Consider the following 18,002-nt stretch of genomic DNA (forward strand, 5'->3'; position numbering starts at 1 on the left):
TCAACTGCTACTGATATTGTGAACTACGGTTATATTTCAAACCTGCACATATACCCTTCATTACATTCTTGCTGCGATTGCTAGGCTGTTGTGTATATAAGAAGAAAAATTAACTATGCATCTATGTAACGGAACTTCTGTGGGCAAACTTAATACCGCCTCCTCTTGAGTGGCAGCATGCCGGTCTCTTTCCATACCTCCCATTACAGTTCTTTTTCTGTTGTTTTTCTTTCTTATCATCTTCATTATCTTTGCTTTCTTTTGTTCATAATTCCTCGAGAAAAAAAAACTCCGCAGAGGATTTTTCACTTTTTATTTTTGTTTATACTATAAATAGGCAGGTCCCTGAACTGATCTGCTGACAGCGCTGCATTTCATACAAAGCAGTAAACGTTCACCTAGAACAAGCATATTATACCACTCGTTATTCAAATAGAGCTCTAATTGGCCATGCAACTACGTTCTCTTGTAAGTGCCTTCGTTTTGAGTGCTGGTTTGGCTCAGGCTGCTAGCAGCAGCAACAGCTCTACACCCTCCATTACAGTCAAGGGTAATGCTTTTTTTAATTCCGAGTCAGGACAAAGATTTTATATTCGTGGTGTTGACTATCAGCCCGGTGGTTCTTCTAACTTAACTGATCCCTTAGCTGATGCTTCTATCTGCGATAGAGACGTCCCCGTTCTGAAAGATCTAGGAATAAATACGATCAGAGTTTATACCGTAGATAACTCACAAGACCACACCCATTGTATGAATTTATTGCAGGACAATGGTATCTACTTGATTTTAGATGTTAACACTCCCACTAGTGCTATTTCCCGTTTCGATCCAGCTTGCTCCTACAACTCTGACTACTTACAAAATGTGTTTGCCACAATCGATGCCTTTGCTGACTATAGTAATGTTCTCGGGTTCTTTGCTGGTAATGAAGTGATTAATAGCGTTAATACCACTAATACTGCCACCTATGTCAAGGCTGTAGTCAGAGATATGAAGAAATACATTAAGGCTAGGAAATACAGACAAATTCCGGTAGGTTATTCAGCTGCTGATATTGTCGGTAACAGACAATTGGCCGCCGAATATTTCAACTGTGGTGATGATGCTGATGCTAGGATTGATATGTTTGGTGTTAATGATTATTCTTGGTGTGGTGAATCTTCATTGGTAGTATCAGGTTATGCCCTCAAGATGAAGTTATATGAAGATTACTCTGTCCCTGTTTTCTTGAGTGAATTTGGTTGCAACCAGGTCAAAAGTTCCCGTCCATTCACGGAAATTGAAGCTATCTACTCTACTCAAATGTCTTCTGTGTTCTCTGGCGGGTTAGTCTACGAATATTCCAACGAAACTAACAATTATGGGTTGGTTCAAATTAATGGTGACAAAGTCACTAAGTTGACGGATTTTGAAAACTTGAAAAACGAATACGGTAAAGTATCTGACCCACGAGGTGATGGTGGTTACAGTACTTCCTACAACTATTCTACATGTCCAGAATATGAAAAAAATGTTTGGGAAGCTAACAATACTTTACCAGAAATGCCAAGTGCTGCCTCAGTCTATTTCAAATCTGGAGCAGGTTCCCCAATGGGAACTGGCATTGCCACACAACAAAGTTGTGATTCTAAGGATGATGACGAGGACGACGAAGACACTTCTTCTTCTTCTTCTGTTTCTTCATCCTCGGAATCATCATCTTCGACTTCCAAGGTATCCTCCTCTTCCTCTTCTTCCTCTTCGGCTTCCATAAGTGAAACTAGCTTGGTAAAATCCGCCGCATCTGCCACTTCATCCAGTCAATCGTCCTCAAAATCAAAGGGCGCTGCTGGAGTCACCAAGATCCCATTAGTTTTCCGTGCCTTTGCTGAACTTTATAATTTAATTTTATGAGTTATTGACCCGTGCTTACGAAACGGTATTCAACTGGCGGTAAATGCTGCTTACTTTGAAAGTTCCGAAAATAGAAAAACATAATTAATAATACTATTATAAAACTTCATATATATATATATAGCTATATGCGCTATTAAGCTTTCACTTTTCTATTTCAAGACTTCATTCCAGAACGTTCTTATCCATCTTGTGTAACGCATCCTTGATGCTTTGCAACTCCACTTTCTGTCCACGAACATTTAACCCAGATGCAATGTTCGCTAACACTGATGAGACCGAACCTTCGGTATTGACTTGTTCTTGTACGCTTTTATTTTTTTGCATATGTTCACGGATTTTTTGATAAGTGCAACTAATCGGTAGGTACTTCTTTGTATCAGATGCTAGATTAGATTGTGCACTCCTGGAAGAACTTATTTCCGGCAGTTTAATTGAACTATACCTAACATCAGTTTGTTGTTCGTCCAGATCAGTCGACAATCCACTGTTGGAAGAGAAAGAGCCTGAACTACGTCCATTTGAAAGTGATTGGCAGAAACTCCTACTCTGGGGGTCCGACCTACATTGTTTACAGCTCCCAGGTATCCATGATCCATCCTCTTTGGTGATGGGTTTATTTTCGCTGTCATCAATTTTTTCTTTGTCCTCACAACATTTTGATATCAACTTATTACCATCTGATTCTATTTTCTTACTTGAACAACATCCGGGGACCAAAGGTGACGTGATACTGTTCTTTTGGTTGCAGCATATTGCTAGTTTCATATGATCCTTATTCCCACAACACTTACTTTTTTTGTTGCCACTTCCCACATATGCATTGTGACTGCTGCTACATGATGAAATAGGCGAATTTATAGGGTCATCCAGAGATGAATTCCTCGAACTGAACTGCCTGTTGTTTGAATATTGATAATCGTTAGCTATATCAATCTCAGATAAAGATTGATCCGTTAATATCGCAGACATATGAGATGTTAGTAAAGCTCTCTCAGCTTTCCTTTTCTTCAGATTGACAGCGCCCATTGGTTTGAAGTTTTCTACCATTTCCATCATCGAAACAGAATTATCTGGCAGGTTGTGCGACTGTTGTTGGAATGAAGTAGGGACAATCAATTGCAAATTCTTTCGTAGCTCGTTGTTCAATGCCAGTGATTCATGCAACTTTTCCTTTGTCTCGGAAAATTCACATTCTAGCCGTTTATATTTTTTTTGCCAATCATCAACCAGGTTATGTAGCATCTCCACCTTTTCTTCCAGTACTTGAATTCTTGTTGTTCTACGTTCTCTATAGGCTCTTTGGGCATCTCTATTTTGCCTCCTTCGCTTCTCTACGCTATCGACACCATTTTCTTCACCACTTGCATTTCCTTCGTCGTCAAATTTTCCCAAAGAATCTTTTATATCTTCGTTTCCATACTCTCTTGTAGTCATTTGGTCTTTCTGATTGGATATTGAAACCTTCTTTACCTTAGATGTCGGATTATTGTTAGCTGATACATCTGCCCTTTTGAACTTCGGTTTGCGACCCGGTTTTAGCCGCTGTGGCAACTCCCAATTCTTAGATAACTTAATAGCTGGTATTCCTGATGTGTTTATATGTACATTTGGTGAAGATGGAGATAAGGACGTCGAGGACGATGATTCCCGTCTAGGCTCCAATTTGAAGCATTTAGGTTTTACGCTGACTGCTACTAAGGATTTTCGTTGACCCATGATCCATTGAAAGCGTTCGGAAGTGATAAAAATATGCACACTAAAATTTCCTCCAACCGATGATCTACTCTTTACTTGATAACGACTCGACAAATGGAACGGAGCAATGTTAAAATAGAAGGTAAAAGACCTATAAGAATTGTTTTGAGTGAATTTCAAGCCTCTTATGAAGTTGTGCACAAATTGGAGCACGAGTGGAAATCGCACTTGCTTTCTACAGTGATGGAGGGAGTGACTTTCCTTTCCTGTGTGCTTTTTGCTTTCTCCATATAGTACTTGTTTTTCTCGAGCAGCTTTATGCGTGCATAGCCGATGAAAAAAATCGCCGATATATGATAATTTAGCTCATTAGGTGCTGATTAAGGAGTCATCAGTGAAAAGACTCCCCGTGGCTTTCACCAAAAAGATAACTAGTTTTGGTATATTAAAAAAAAAGGTGGTAATTTGGATTGATTATTTATTATATACATGCATAATAATTTAGTTTTGAAGGTTTGCAGATTTTTTTTGTTGTGGACGTTTTTCTTGAATTTTTTGACGTCATAATCAAAGAAGAGAGAACCAATCGAATCGGTGAGGGTATCGTGATGTTCTTTTTCTTCTGATTGAGGCCTTCATTTGATATTAATCTTTCTTAACGACAGATGTTTTCGCAGCTTGATCGGCTGGAATAGGTGGTACCGTTTTAGCCTCTTCCTCTTCATCTAGATTGATATCATCAGGAACGTGCTCCCTTGAAGCTCTTTGTTTGGCTTCCTCTTCTTCCTTTTTAATCAGTTGTTCCTGTTCCTTCAGGACGTTTAATTTGAACTCATTGTCATCAGACGTCTTCTTTTCACCCGCTTCTGAGGTTTCTGCAGAATCGGCAGTAGCGGTGTCCTCCTTTTCTTCAGGTTTTGTTTCTATTTTTGCTGTTTTTGGCTTTTCATTAACCACGACTAGTTTAGGAGCAGCCACAGATGCAGTGGCTGCTATGGTAGAATCTTTTGCGACAGCTTCCTCCTTCGGTATAGCGGATTCCTCTGGTTTTGCTTCCACCTTTGCCTTCTTTTCAGCGGCTTGCTTTTCAGCTTCTGTTTCTGCAGCGGAAGATTTAGATTCAGATACATCTAATTTTGCTACGTTGTAAACAGGATCTGGAATCGAACTTAGCACTTGTAATATACCATCGTAGTACAGATCCAGTAGATCGTCATATTTGCTTTTTGTTTCCTTTTTTTCAGCCAGAGGCGAAAAAGCTTTTGAATAGTTTTCCTTTGGAAGCCCTCCAAAAGTGAATGTGGAACTCAAAACCATTAGGACAGATGGAATTTTTTGTCTCAACCTCAATTCCAGCCAAACTTTCAGATTATCGACCAAATCTTCCTTGGACACACCATACGCCTTCATACCACGAGATACACAAGCTTGATACAGTTCTTCTTGCGACAAACTTCCAACGCCTTCGTAATCGATGGTTTTGTCGTCATTCATTATATCTTTCAGTTTGGAACGAATTTGATAACGAAGCATGTTATCGTTACCAAATGGTCTTAACGACATGAATTTCGACATTGCTGCCAATTGTGGCCTTGATAAATTATCCAAAACGGTATCATTTTTGAACATTTGAGCAATGGCACTTATCTCATCATGTTGGAAACTCATAATCTTACCTTCCTTTGCAGAGTAAAGTTTTTGGAAAAAGTTCAAGAATTTTTGCTTTTTCTCTGCATTTTCGATAGTATTGTAAGTGATTAAATTGGATTCCTCCAAAGTTTCGTGCAGAAATTCGGAGGTCTTTTTTCTGATCTCGATCAGCTTGTTTCTCTTGGCTTGTTTATCCTTCCCCGACTCGTAAGTGGAGGGTAGTAAATTGGGAAAGAGTTTCAATGCGAAGGGCAAAAATAATTCGGCAAATGGGATGATAAGGAACGCTGAAAAGGGAATCAACCTAAATACATCGCCCATTGTTCTTCTCAACTGGTTTCTTTCCCTTCTAGATAATTCGTAACCTTGGGCAAATTTGATTAAAAGCTTCGTGGAGACCTTTATCTCATAACCCAAAAGCTTTGTGCCATTAACGTAATGCTTCAAAGCATGTTTCACTTTTACCATAAGCGTCTCCTTAGGTTTGACGGGAGCATCAGTAGGTGTCTGAGTTGCAGGCTTGGAAACATTCTTTGACTTTTCAGCAGAGTAAAATCTCAAGGATGAAGAATGATAGGGCTTTAGTGCCTGAGCCCCCAGAGACCAATGGTATAGGGGAGTAGTGGAAGCTATCAATCGAGGACCCTGATTTTTAAGAAGGTGCAAGCTTGCTTGACGTCTTGCCACGCATGACGCTCTCGATGCAAAATTCAACATTGTTTATTACCTGTAGTGATAAAGATAGCGTATGTGATGTGCAGGCTCGAATTCGCTGATCTGTTAATCGCTGGCAATGATTGATCCATTTATTTGGAGATGATTCAACGAATAATTTTTCACCGCGGGATTATCGCCCATGACGGGGCCTTTGAGGGTAATATCATTGATTGTTTCAATGCGCTTCAAACTAGTGGTTCTTATGTGATTTGATATTATCTACTATATGTGCGTATACGTATGTATGTAAGTTGTCAATGCTTTGGTGATAGTTTAAAGAAACTTGGTTGCAACCCTGCCACGGGCAGCAGGGCTTGAAGTTTCTTCTAGTGCTGCTATTTTGCGCGATTCTGGGAACACTTTATACCCCTTATTTCTATGGTTAAACCAATTAAATCTCCAGCAGAGCTCGTGAGCAAACAGTTCCCCAAATCCAAGCATCATACCGTTGAGGAAAGGTAGGAGCAGGTTGATGGAGCACGAGCCCACGAAAGACACTAAACTCTGTGCTAGTGGGCTTTCACCGGGAGTCGGTGTGCTCTGTACCTCACCTATGTTAACTTTGTCTTCTGATTCGTCATCTGATACGCTCTCCCATAACCCTACAACCTCTGTCATCTTTCTGTTTTGTTGTGGATTTGTGGGGGATGTTGTTTTTGGTATTGTAGTGATGATCTATTGTTTAATGTATGGTTGGCTGATTTTGGCTATGAGAATCACCTCGTTATAAGTGATTACACCCGGTAATGCATTTCGTTCCGTTTAGTGATAAAAACGTGCTGTGGTCATGGAATGAAACCTTGGCAGAGGTTACTTGAATTGTTTATTTTCTATTTACGTGATTCCATTAAGTGGTATGTGGAATCTATTTTTAGGTAAGCATCAACTGTAGGTGATTGGTAACATTTCCTGTAATATTGTTGCATTACGGGCTCGAGTAATACCAGGGTGCCTTGACAATCCTAATATATACTATCTTAGGGAAGTAACTTGTTGTCAAGACGAATTAACAACTTGATTCACGGGATGTTACTTATCCTATATATTATATAAGATAATGGTTTATACTACATAGTGGAAGCGCGGAATCTCGGATCTAACTAATTGTTCAGGTATTTATACATTTGATTAGTTCAGCTCAGGAAGGCAGAGTTTAACCTTATGTTGCTCAATTTGTTAGTTGTGAGGCTGTTCTATATGTGTTTTATGAACGTTTAAAATGATGTATTCTCATATTGAGGTATCCCATCTTGACATATTTCATAATATTAATAATCGTGTCCCAGTGGCCGAGTGGTTAAGGCGATGCCCTGCTATTTCCTCCGAAAAGCAATTAGGCATTGGGTTTTACCTGCGCAGGTTCGAATCCTGTCTGTGACGCATTATTTTTTTCGCTTTTTGGTATTTAAATTGTCTTTATCCTTCCGTATCATTCATGAATCATCCCTACATATTTTTCACATACAACAGAGGTCAGATTTTGTTCTGTAGATCGCAAAAAAAATATTGTACTCTATATCTTTGCCATATCCACTCCCCATTTCTCCCACAACTGGTAATGAGTCAGGCCATCAGTAAACTAATTGAGCAATATCGCTGCACCAAAGATAATGACCTTAAGTATATGCTTTTGAGGCGGGACTTCGAAATCAAAGACATAGAGGAAGAGCTGCTCCCTCTTATTAATGATTTGCTGCTCCCGATATTGGTCGAAGAACAAGACATGGAAATTCTTAACCTAGTATCGTTTCAAGTGTTCCCTAATGTAGTTCTTTGTATGATTAACAATTCTATTCCTAGTCAGTTGAAATGGTTAACGAGCTTGGTGTGGAACCCTCTATTGGATCAGAGTATGGTCCATGCTGATCGGTCATTTGTTTTGATCGAGACGCTAAGAAATATACTGCAAAAAATTGAAAAAGCTTCTCCTCAAGGCTACCGCCAGCCAGTAACCCATTCACTAGAGTTTATTTCCAAATTTATTGTCGAAATGAAAAGGCATATGTGTGAGATTGATGCTGCTCAGCTTTCACATTCTCTTTCTGAAAGCAATATGCTAATTTACATAGAATCTCTAGATTTGCTATTGAAGTTAAATCTCTTTTCAGACGCGACATGCCCCCCATCAATGGCCAAGTTGCCTTTTAGCATTTTGAATGACGTTTTCACTATTGCACAAGATTATTCAGCCACTAATACAAATGAAAGTATTGATAAGATTACTGAGAAACTATTCTTGACCTCCACGCAATTAGCTCATCCGATGGACCTGGAAAAGCTATGCCTCAAAATTAACTACAGTACTTTATCAGTGATTTCTCGAATATGGTATAAGTTTGGTCCCATAGTTAATGGACTGTTTGCTGATCGTCTGTTACCGATTATATCTTCCTCAGCAATCGTTGAAGAGTGTAGTGTCGAGGAAATTCTGGAGATAATCTATAACTTCCATCCATATTTTTCAATTCGTAGACTAAAGGATAACAGTCCTCTACTATCGGAGTCTACCATTAACCAGCTAAGAGAAGGCTTGTTTAGTATGCTAAGCGGATTAAACGACTCGTTGAAAAGAGAGCAAAATGAAAGACTCCATAGTGACAGCCAATCGGTCGACGATGACGACGGTATTGTTTCAGATAACGATCCTGAGCAACAAGCATACCTCGAGGAACTCATATCAGATGATTACGATGAAAACATGTATAACAGTGATACAGATAACGAAAATGCAGATGGTTCAAACCTTGAAGGAAATGACGAACCTACCAAGGATAGTATTGAAACGAACAAAATTCTTTCAATATTTGCTGAGTTGCACTATCCTCAAGAGGAACGGTTTTCTGAATTACTCACTGAACTGCAGGCTAAAATCACCATAAGTTCATCTTTTATCGATAAGATCCTTTCGCAAGAGGCAATCGCATTATCTACTTGCGGTGGGGAAATCGCTGATTTGAACGAAATCTTAAATGAAGTGAAAAGTAACAAACTTACAAGAAAGAACGCTATTTTTCATACACTAACACATACTTTGTCATTACAATCTTGCTCCGAATTGGCCGACTTACAGCTATCAGTAGAAGTTATTGATCATTTATTGGTTAAAAACCACTCAAATAACATCAACCGAGATGAGCAGTTCCAATTGATCAAGTTGATACTCCCTCATCTTAAGACCAATAAATCTTTTATTGACACACTAAAAGCAGGAAACTATACCCAAAAAATTGATGAAGGGGTGACTTTGAGAACAATGATTCTTTCTCTACTACTGCAATTACTTCCATTGGATTACTCTATGCTCGGTGAAATACTGCCCACTATCAGTAGATATTCTGTGAGGGACAAGGATCTCACGGTAAGAGATTTATCCTTACAGTTACTTAATCAAATCCTAAGCATATATTATAATTACCTAATTGGTATCGATTGGGACTGGTATAACAACAATTTTTATCAAGTTTTGCAAGAAAATTGTACAAAAAAAGACATAGATACCAACATTTTGCAAAAATACCCCCCCTATTTCCCCTAGAAGTAAATAGCTCTATACCAAATACATCATGCATATTTCCCTTTAATTTGTGTCATCAACATCTTTTTGCCTTCTGTGATGCCTAGCAGCATTCTTTCTCTGTCTGAGGGAAGAAGTTAAAGAACGTCGAACACTTTCGTCCTGTCTGCAAGGCGGTGAAGTACGAAGTTGCAAGAGCCACTAGAATCCTGGCAGATTTTCCAAAATCTGTGGTGTTTTTTGCTTCTTCTAGAATACTTTTTTTCAAATTCTCGAAGATCAACACATCACTGTGAGGTTCTGAGCCACTTTAGGCAGAAATTTCCTGCTGTGAGGCCTAAAATAACATTGCAAGAGCAAAGCACAATATGTTTCTTTTCTTCTGGCGAATAATGGACCCAGTAAAAATCTATCTTTACAGCCAAGAAATATCCTCAAATAACAGTACGTAAACTAAGTAAACATAAGAGATGCCGAGAGTTTCGGATAAACCAATTGTAATAAATAGAGCTTCAGTAACGATAATTCACAGGAGATCCAAGTTTTTTCTTGCATGAAGATTATTAAATTTATTTACCAGCAATTAGAAAAGTATTTGAAAATAAGAGACGTTATTGCTCATTGTTTTACCACTTTATTTACCTTTGAAACCTAATTTTTGTCAAAAAAGAATAAATATATTTTCAGAAAAACTAAGTTCTGATGACAAAAAATAAACAATCAAATGTTGCAAGAAGAGTCACAACCAGAAACTCCACGTTTATTGAGTACCTCCTTGTCGGTTGTCAGCGGAATCTAATTTAGGGCAATAATTATCTGGAAACCTTTTTCATAATGATCAAACATTCTTTATGTGTATTACAGTCATTTTTTGGGATTCGTTACCCGAACCTCTTTTATTATTATTACCAAGGATGATCAACTAACGGCCTACAACAGTCTCATTCATTAATCTCATTATTTACATAAGTGGCGCCACACACAATTTTCTAGCAAAGCAGGAAATTCTATATGTGTAGTGATAGATCATGCTTAGAAGACACGGATTCCTCTGGTTAAAGACATGTCCCCGTCCAAATGTTCTTCGAAAACAATTCGTACCGGTACCACATTTACTTCATAGTACTAATATCTGTCAGCAAAGATGGTATGCAAAGAGGAGAAAAAGAAGCGAGGTTTCGAAGAAAGAGCTGAGGTCTCTCGATTTTTCCATTCCAAACTATATATCTGTAAATAAATTAGCCAATTTGATAAACTGTCGTGTGGAAAAGTTAATCAAAGATTTGACAGCATTAGGTTTCGAAAATATTACAGCAACCTATATATTATCAAAAGAGTACGTCGAACTGATCTTGCAAGAATACAATTTTGCCCTTCCGAGTCTCTCAACATCTACGAACTTAGATAATATCTATGACGAGCTGAAATCCCCCATTAATCCAAAATTATTAACTAAGAGGCCTCCTGTGGTGACTATAATGGGTCATGTTGATCATGGTAAAACAACTATCATAGACTATCTACGAAAATCCTCTGTTGTTGCTCAGGAACATGGTGGAATTACACAACACATCGGTGCCTTTCAAATAACAACCCCAAAGTCAGGTAAACGGATTACATTTTTAGATACACCTGGTCATGCAGCCTTTTTGAAAATGAGGGAAAGGGGTGCCAATATTACCGATATTATTGTCTTAGTGGTATCTGTTGAAGACTCTGTTATGCCCCAGACATTGGAAGCTATAAAACATGCTAAGAAATCAGGGAACGAACTGATAATCGCAATAACAAAAATAGATAGAATTCCACAGGCAAAGGAACGTGAAAGAAAAATTGAAAAAGTTATCAATGATTTGATTCTTCAAGATATTCCAGTGGAGAAAATTGGCGGAGACGTTCAAGTGGTCCCAATAAGTGCCAGAACTGGTGAAAATATGGATCTTTTAGAAGAATCAATTGTGCTATTAAGTGAGGTGATGGATATAAGGTCCGAAAACTCCCCTAAAAGTATTGCAGAGGGTTGGATTATTGAAAGTCAAGTAAAAAAACAAGTCGGAAATGTGGCTACTGTTCTAGTTAAGAAGGGCACCCTCCAGAAAGGAAAAATTCTAATTTGTGGTAACACATTTTGCAAGATTAAAAACCTAATCGATGACAAGGGTACACCGATTTCTAAGGCAACACCGTCATATGCCACAGAGGTTCTTGGTTGGAAAGATGTCCCTCACGTTGGAGATGAGGTTATTCAAGTAAAGACAGAAGCAATTGCTAAAAAGTTCATAAGCAAAAGGCAAGATCTTGTTGAAGCACAAAAAAACTCCACAATCGTTGAGAAATTAAATGAAGAAAGGGCTTTTGCAAAGGAACACCACTTTAACAAGGATAAAACTGAAGAATTAGATTATGAGGACGCTGCACAGGATCATGAACAAAATGCTGGCCCTAAGAATATCAATTATATCATAAAATGTGATGTTTCTGGCTCAGCTGAGGCAGTTTCAGAGAGTATTTCCTCGTTGGGAAACGACGAGGTGAAGTGCAATGTCATCTCATCTTCTGTTGGTATACCTACGGAAGGTGACTTAAAGATGGCGCAAATAACAGACGGTACAATTCTATGTTTCAACTTGGGTAATTTGCCAAGTGAGGTAATCAACAATCGGGCTGGAATCAAAATAAAACAATACAATGTTATTTATAAGCTAATTGAAGACGTAACTGAAACACTAACTCAGAACCTTGAACCTATCTTTGAGAAAAAAATCATTTCAACAGTTGATATTCGTGAAATTTTTGACTTCAAATTAAAGAAAAAAGTTATTAAGATTGCAGGTTGCAAAGTAAATAATGGTATCATCAAAAAGGACTCGTTAGTTCAAGTAGTTCGGGGTCCCAACGATGACATCATTTTTGATGGAACAATCTCAACTCTGAAACACAATAGAGATGATGTAGCAGAAGTTTCAAAGGGACATGAATGTGGGATTACTTTTGAAAATGGATTTGAAGGTTTTCAATCCGGTGATAAAATTCTTGTTTATGAAAATGTGAGAGTTCCCCGTTACTTGTAAATCTTGTAAATAAGCATTTCCGAGTGAACACTTTTAAAATGATAAAGGTTATCGAGCTTACAAAAAAAAAAAGCATAAGCAACGCACTGACAAGAAAAGAATAAACGCACAAAGACTGTACATATGTAAAAATACGTATATATAATTGTAAATACTTGTAAATTATTCAATCATTGAAATCCTATGGAGGAGAAAATAGGCCCCTCTTTCACGTTCTCGATTCCCATTGAACCTTCACACATTCTTCTACATAGCCGATATCATGTTCATCAAATTCAGGAATGTAATTCTCAACATCAGTAAAAATAAGTATAGTGCCCCATTCCATTCCATTGTCAACAGATACTATTTCTTCTAGATCAAAAATCATCTTTGGCATTAACTGCATTTCAAAGATTCTTTGACTTGACGGGTTATAGCTGGGTCTTGGCACTGTGCTCGAAATATCAACCTTTGTTTCAGCATATAGTAAGGGTTTTCCGCCTACGTCATAACGCAATACTTGAGATGGATTATAACCAACTACCTCTTGAAATTTTTGAAAAACGTCGTCATCAAGAAACTTAGATAATTTTTCTGTCCTGGGATCCAGCTTGATTGGATCTTTTTCAAGATCTTCATCTCCTGTTAAATCCAGTGCCTCTTTATCAATTTTGAGATTTTTTGGTAACTGCAAATGAGCTGGCTTTTTGTTTTTGAAAGTTTCCTCCTCAACATACAACAAATAGCTTTTAAAGCATTTGTTCCCATCATATGTTTTGTCCTTTTGCAACTCATGTAGTTTCCTGGCTGCCTTTGCAGAAATACTAGCAGTTTCCTCGTTTTTCTTTTCTTCATCTTTTTGCGCTATATCTGAATTGATGCCATCAGCTCCAAAGGGGTTTGCATCTTTAATCCCAAATGGATTACTTGAAAAGGAGTTGGATTCAAATTCGGGATTATTTGATAAGTCAAAGGGGTTGATTTGAAAATCTTTCTCCAATGAAGTTGACGCCAGTTTTTTAGAAAGACCATCAGCGTTCTTGTTCCTCTTCACTCCTCTGATGCAGCGAACTGAATTGCCCTTCCTTTGACATTTGGTACAGAGGAATACATATAACACTCTGTCATCCTGAGGATTGATGTAACTCATATTATCGGTACCGACCCGTTGCTGAATGGCTCTCATTTGTTCATCATCTAATGGAGAAAAGGCTTGCAGTAACAACTTCATATTATCCGCTTTCTTACAGGCACCACATTTCAGTAGATCTACTGGTGGTTCCGAATCTGGATGCAGCCACTTAGGCTCACCACCGATAAAGCTATCTTCAATTAATATTTCATCAGTCTCTTTGACAGGTGCATCCACAAATGCTAAAAATACATCTCCCCGGTTACTAGAATACAAGTAATCATCTGTATCGGATGGCGACAGCTCTTCTATTTTAGACATGAGAAATAAGTTGATTGATTGCTAATCTTCTTTTGTTAATCGTTCCATGCTGACAAAATCTTTTTATCTGTAAAAAACGATGAGGTGAGGCACTTTAGTATTATACGGAATTTTCGAACAGTCTGAAAAAGTTTTTCGACTCAATATTAATATGTTCAAGTTTACCGAACAAAACCACTTCACCGTACTTAAATTTGACTGCTATTATTTAGCTCATTCAATTCAATATACCACTAACTTATTGTTTTAACTATAAGACGGTAAAACAAGAGCAGAAGTTCTGATTTCGCAAACTTCCCAAGTTATGACTTCAAAGGAACACAACATAAAAAAAATACGAGATAAGAAGAATGTTCAGGATTACGCCCATACGTATTTCGGATGTTTATATTTGGGGGTGTTGCAGTAATTGCATTCAAAGATCGTATCCTTTTCATTTCTTAATAAGGAAATGCTCTAAAATAGGCAATATGTTGGTCAGTAATACCATTTTGTGACCTAAATTGATTTGGGAAATATCACTTAAGGTCAGAATTAATAGAGTATGCATGCTGTACAGATCTAGATACTTCCAATATAATTCAATCAAACATTAAGTACTCAACTATTACCTGTAGAGAATGGGGAGTCCGGTCAATAAAAGTCTGACAAATAACATTCTTAAATCCAAGTCATCACAAGAGCGCGCAAGTGGTTTAGTGGTAAAATCCAACGTTGCCATCGTTGGGCCCCCGGTTCGATTCCGGGCTTGCGCATTCTTTTTCTTCTACAAAAAGAAGAACTTTAGCGACAATCAACAAAACTTGCGCAGTATGGCGTCTGCTCGCAAAATTTTTTCCTCTTGGAGAATAATCCTGGTTATTTATCTTTCATATTATACATTGAATACTTTATGATATATCTATATATGAATTATAAATATCTTGCTTGGTTCTTGCGTCGTACTAAGTTTTTTTTCCCACTACTTCAGCAGTAATTCTGCTTTTCTCTTACTAGTGATGGGGTCCATTACTGACCTCACTTGTACTTCGACCTTATCAAAAACGTAAACATCTCTTGACTTTTCTGAATCTGTAGGAACAAAGGTCAATTTGTATTCAACTTCATCGAAAATGGCAGAATTTGGATCCTTGGTTAAATTATCCAACCTTATTAATCCTTCTACACCAAATTTGGGGACCAACACAACTATACCATTGTTAAACACCTTAATAACATAACCTGTTTCTGTGGACTCGTTGTTCCTCATGACTTGGCCCACGTAGTATTCTATACTTGCTCTGCCAGCGAATTGAGCGTTCCTGTGTTTTCTATTAATATTTCTGCAGATCATATCCATTTTATTCTTGTCACGGTGTGTCAAGCTTAGGGGTTCATACCCAATAGCACCGGCTAATTGCCTGTGTGCCACAACATCACAGTAACGTCTAATAGGCGATGTGAAATGTGTATAGATATCAACAGCTAAACCGTAGTGTCTGAAATCGGGATAGGAGTATGCTCCAGAATAGAAATATTGGGCCGCCATCATACAACGTGTTGACATGATACGAACTAGAGTGTTAAAGTATGGATCTTCCGGATCCACACACCTATCCAAAGAATCTGCTAGTGCTTTGGACGATTCCAATGAAATTGACATGTTTTTTCTTGTATTTAGCATTTCATTCAAAGTTTCAAAATTAGTAGATGGTGGAGCTGCGTGCCTTCTTAACATTGCGGTTTGAGGGAAGGCATCGTATATCTTTCTTGCCACAGATATGTTGGCCAACAACATAAATTCTTCAACTAGGGAGTTTGTCGCTAGCAATTTTTTGATTTCAACTTCGTTTGGATCCGAGGTTTCGCTATCCATATGGACTTTCACTTCAGGAGAAGCTAAATTCAAGGCACCGGCTTCCAGTCTCTTTTGCTTCAATTTTACAGAGAGTTGCAAGAGAGCTCTCATACCCAGTGTTAACTCATCATTTTGGTTTATATCATCTATCCTTAATTGTGCTTGCTCATATGAGAAAGCTTCTCTAGATCTAATAACTGATTTCATAAAATCAACATTCACGATATTCGCATTTTCATCCAATTCCCATATGACTGAAAATGCAAATCTATCAACGTATGGTTTCAAAGAACACAAATCGGTACCTAGAAGCATGGGCAACATATCAATACGCTTGTCGACCAAATAGACAGAGGTACCTCTTGCCGCACCTTCTGCATCTAGGGCAGTCCCAGGTTTGACAAAATGAGTAACATCGGCAATATGAACACCAACTTCCCAGTTACCATTTGGAAGTCTTTTCGCATGTAGGGCATCATCAATATCAACACATCCGGGAGGATCGATACTACATATCAGTTTATCCCTTAGATCTTTTCTCTTTGTCAATAATGTATCCTTTGCAACAGCTTCCGGATCATCCAACTTCGTTGGAGCTTTCCAATCATGACCTTCTGCTGGCAAGCATTCCAAGACCTTTTTGGAAAAAGGCCTATACTCGACATCATGTTCCAACAGCAAAGCTTCTGTTTCAGCTTGGGCTGATTCAATTGTACCCAGGTCTCTAACGAAGTGACCCAATGGATATTTATGAGTGGTGGGCCATGAATCAATGGAGATAACAATTCTCTTATCAATGAGTTCAGCAGCACGTCTTGTTCTGATTCTTACTTTTGGCAAACATTTATCCATCAAAATAACAAAGACATTTTGAGTACTACTGCTTTGCAAATCAACGGAACTCGGGGCCAGTTGACCCACGTATTGCCTCCAGGATCTTCTCTGTATGTATACCACCTTTGCTGTGGGCTGAACTTTCTTCGATCTTTGAGCTATCATGGCATCTTTAGCTAGTAACCTACGTTGCTTATCGGAAATTATGGTAGCGTTGGAAGAAGACCCATTATTGTCATCCTCATCGCCCGCTTCAATATCAGGATTATCATTAATGTCAAAATGCTCGGAGTCCAAGACAATGGACGAGGGTGCTTTCCATTCCGACTGAGGCAGTAGTTCTACTATGACTTGGTCACCGTTGAATGCTCTATTAAGGTTTATCTGGCCTACGATCAGCACTGGTTTGGAGAATCTTGGTAAACTTACCGAACCTTCTAGAAAATTGTACTCCGATATTTGAATAGTGCCTTGGTACAAAACACCGTTTTTCAAACCACCCATTACTCTTGCCGTAGAATAGTACTCTGGAAACGAGAAATCTGAAAATGTATCCTTTTCAAGATCTTTGTCAAAAGAGTCCACCTGTGGAATAGAATCTCTAATGTCGTCCGCATTCGGCAATAGCTCGACATACTGTACCAAACTCTTAGTTATTATATTGGAATCCGCTTCTTTAGTGGCAGCTTCTCTATTCAAACGGTCGTTAGTAACAAGAACAACCTTTATATCATAAGGTTTCAAGTGCTCACTGTACCATTGACAGGTTTTCCTGATAGCTCTATCGTTTCTATCATTGATAGTTTCATTTGGGAGTCTTTCCACGAAGGTGTCTTCACTAAATTCATTATGAAACACAATGAATCTCTTATGATCATCACTATCCCTGCATAAAGTTCTCAACCTCGTGTACACCGGGTACGACTTATTCCTTACTTCATCCAAGACAATCTGCGGAATAATGACGTCAGAGAAACAGTTTGGATTTTCCAAAAGATCAATGGCTTGCAAAACCACGTTGGTATCCAGCACGATATAGTGCTTTCCGATTGGTGCAGCTAATTCTAAGGGAGAATCTGACAAGATAAACTTGGGAAGCTCGTTTTGAGCATCGGGTACGACAATTTGGGGACACTTAGTACAACTCCTCGAAAGACATGGGATGTCCGATCTCAAATAGTGTTCTCGTACAATCTTAGTAGCACCTCCATTACGGGACCTCACAAATACTTTCTGAGTGACACTCAAGCCTTCTGCAAGTCTCTTCCGGCTAGGCACAATAGCAGAAACTGACATTTCGTTTTGGTTTATGTGCTTTGAATGACGTAATTAGAGCTGTTTCACTAATGTATA

General features: G+C 38.4%; 8 protein-coding genes and 2 non-coding genes across 10 annotated transcripts; 5 read left to right on the forward strand and 5 right to left on the reverse strand.

Annotated features, from left to right (window-relative positions):
* Positions 1 to 450: 450 nt before the first annotated feature.
* Positions 451 to 1,893, forward strand: GAS5 (1,3-beta-glucanosyltransferase; the record flags this gene model as incomplete). The annotated part of the gene is made up of 1 exon (XM_056225612.1): positions 451 to 1,893. The coding sequence occupies one exon, from the start codon at positions 451 to 453 to the stop codon at positions 1,891 to 1,893; it is 1,443 nt and encodes a 480-aa protein (XP_056079413.1).
* Positions 1,894 to 2,058: 165 nt separating this feature from the next.
* On the reverse strand, positions 2,059 to 3,612 carry YAP7 (Yap7p; the record flags this gene model as incomplete). The annotated part of the gene is made up of 1 exon (XM_056225613.1): positions 2,059 to 3,612. The coding sequence occupies one exon, from the start codon at positions 3,610 to 3,612 to the stop codon at positions 2,059 to 2,061; it is 1,554 nt and encodes a 517-aa protein (XP_056079414.1).
* A 624-nt stretch (positions 3,613 to 4,236) lies between these two features.
* On the reverse strand, positions 4,237 to 5,958 carry MDM38 (ribosome-binding protein MDM38; the record flags this gene model as incomplete). The annotated part of the gene is made up of 1 exon (XM_056225614.1): positions 4,237 to 5,958. One exon carries the CDS (start codon positions 5,956 to 5,958, stop codon positions 4,237 to 4,239), a length of 1,722 nt encoding a protein of 573 aa, XP_056079415.1.
* A 273-nt stretch (positions 5,959 to 6,231) lies between these two features.
* MIM1 (Mim1p) lies at positions 6,232 to 6,576 on the reverse strand (the record flags this gene model as incomplete). The annotated part of the gene is made up of 1 exon (XM_056225615.1): positions 6,232 to 6,576. One exon carries the CDS (start codon positions 6,574 to 6,576, stop codon positions 6,232 to 6,234), a length of 345 nt encoding a protein of 114 aa, XP_056079416.1.
* A 661-nt stretch (positions 6,577 to 7,237) lies between these two features.
* On the forward strand, positions 7,238 to 7,338 carry Smki_15.trna5S. The gene is given in 2 exon segments: positions 7,238 to 7,274; positions 7,294 to 7,338. It is a non-coding gene; the product is annotated as a tRNA-Ser (tRNA).
* A 178-nt stretch (positions 7,339 to 7,516) lies between these two features.
* On the forward strand, positions 7,517 to 9,493 carry LAG2 (Lag2p; the record flags this gene model as incomplete). Its single annotated transcript, XM_056225616.1, has 1 exon — positions 7,517 to 9,493. The coding sequence occupies one exon, from the start codon at positions 7,517 to 7,519 to the stop codon at positions 9,491 to 9,493; it is 1,977 nt and encodes a 658-aa protein (XP_056079417.1).
* Positions 9,494 to 10,500: 1,007 nt separating this feature from the next.
* On the forward strand, positions 10,501 to 12,543 carry IFM1 (translation initiation factor 2; the record flags this gene model as incomplete). Its single annotated transcript, XM_056225617.1, has 1 exon — positions 10,501 to 12,543. The coding sequence occupies one exon, from the start codon at positions 10,501 to 10,503 to the stop codon at positions 12,541 to 12,543; it is 2,043 nt and encodes a 680-aa protein (XP_056079418.1).
* A 208-nt stretch (positions 12,544 to 12,751) lies between these two features.
* TSR4 (small subunit rRNA maturation protein TSR4) lies at positions 12,752 to 13,978 on the reverse strand (the record flags this gene model as incomplete). The annotated part of the gene is made up of 1 exon (XM_056225618.1): positions 12,752 to 13,978. One exon carries the CDS (start codon positions 13,976 to 13,978, stop codon positions 12,752 to 12,754), a length of 1,227 nt encoding a protein of 408 aa, XP_056079419.1.
* Positions 13,979 to 14,662: 684 nt separating this feature from the next.
* On the forward strand, positions 14,663 to 14,733 carry Smki_15.trna6G. The gene has a single exon. It is a non-coding gene; the product is annotated as a tRNA-Gly (tRNA).
* A 206-nt stretch (positions 14,734 to 14,939) lies between these two features.
* On the reverse strand, positions 14,940 to 17,945 carry DIS3 (exosome catalytic subunit DIS3; the record flags this gene model as incomplete). The annotated part of the gene is made up of 1 exon (XM_056225620.1): positions 14,940 to 17,945. The coding sequence occupies one exon, from the start codon at positions 17,943 to 17,945 to the stop codon at positions 14,940 to 14,942; it is 3,006 nt and encodes a 1,001-aa protein (XP_056079420.1).
* Between the last annotated feature and the right edge of the window lie 57 nt (positions 17,946 to 18,002).

The sequence above is a fragment of the Saccharomyces mikatae genome, assembly GCF_947241705.1.
Source record: "Saccharomyces mikatae IFO 1815 strain IFO1815 genome assembly, chromosome: 15".
Taxonomy (NCBI): domain Eukaryota; kingdom Fungi; phylum Ascomycota; class Saccharomycetes; order Saccharomycetales; family Saccharomycetaceae; genus Saccharomyces; species Saccharomyces mikatae.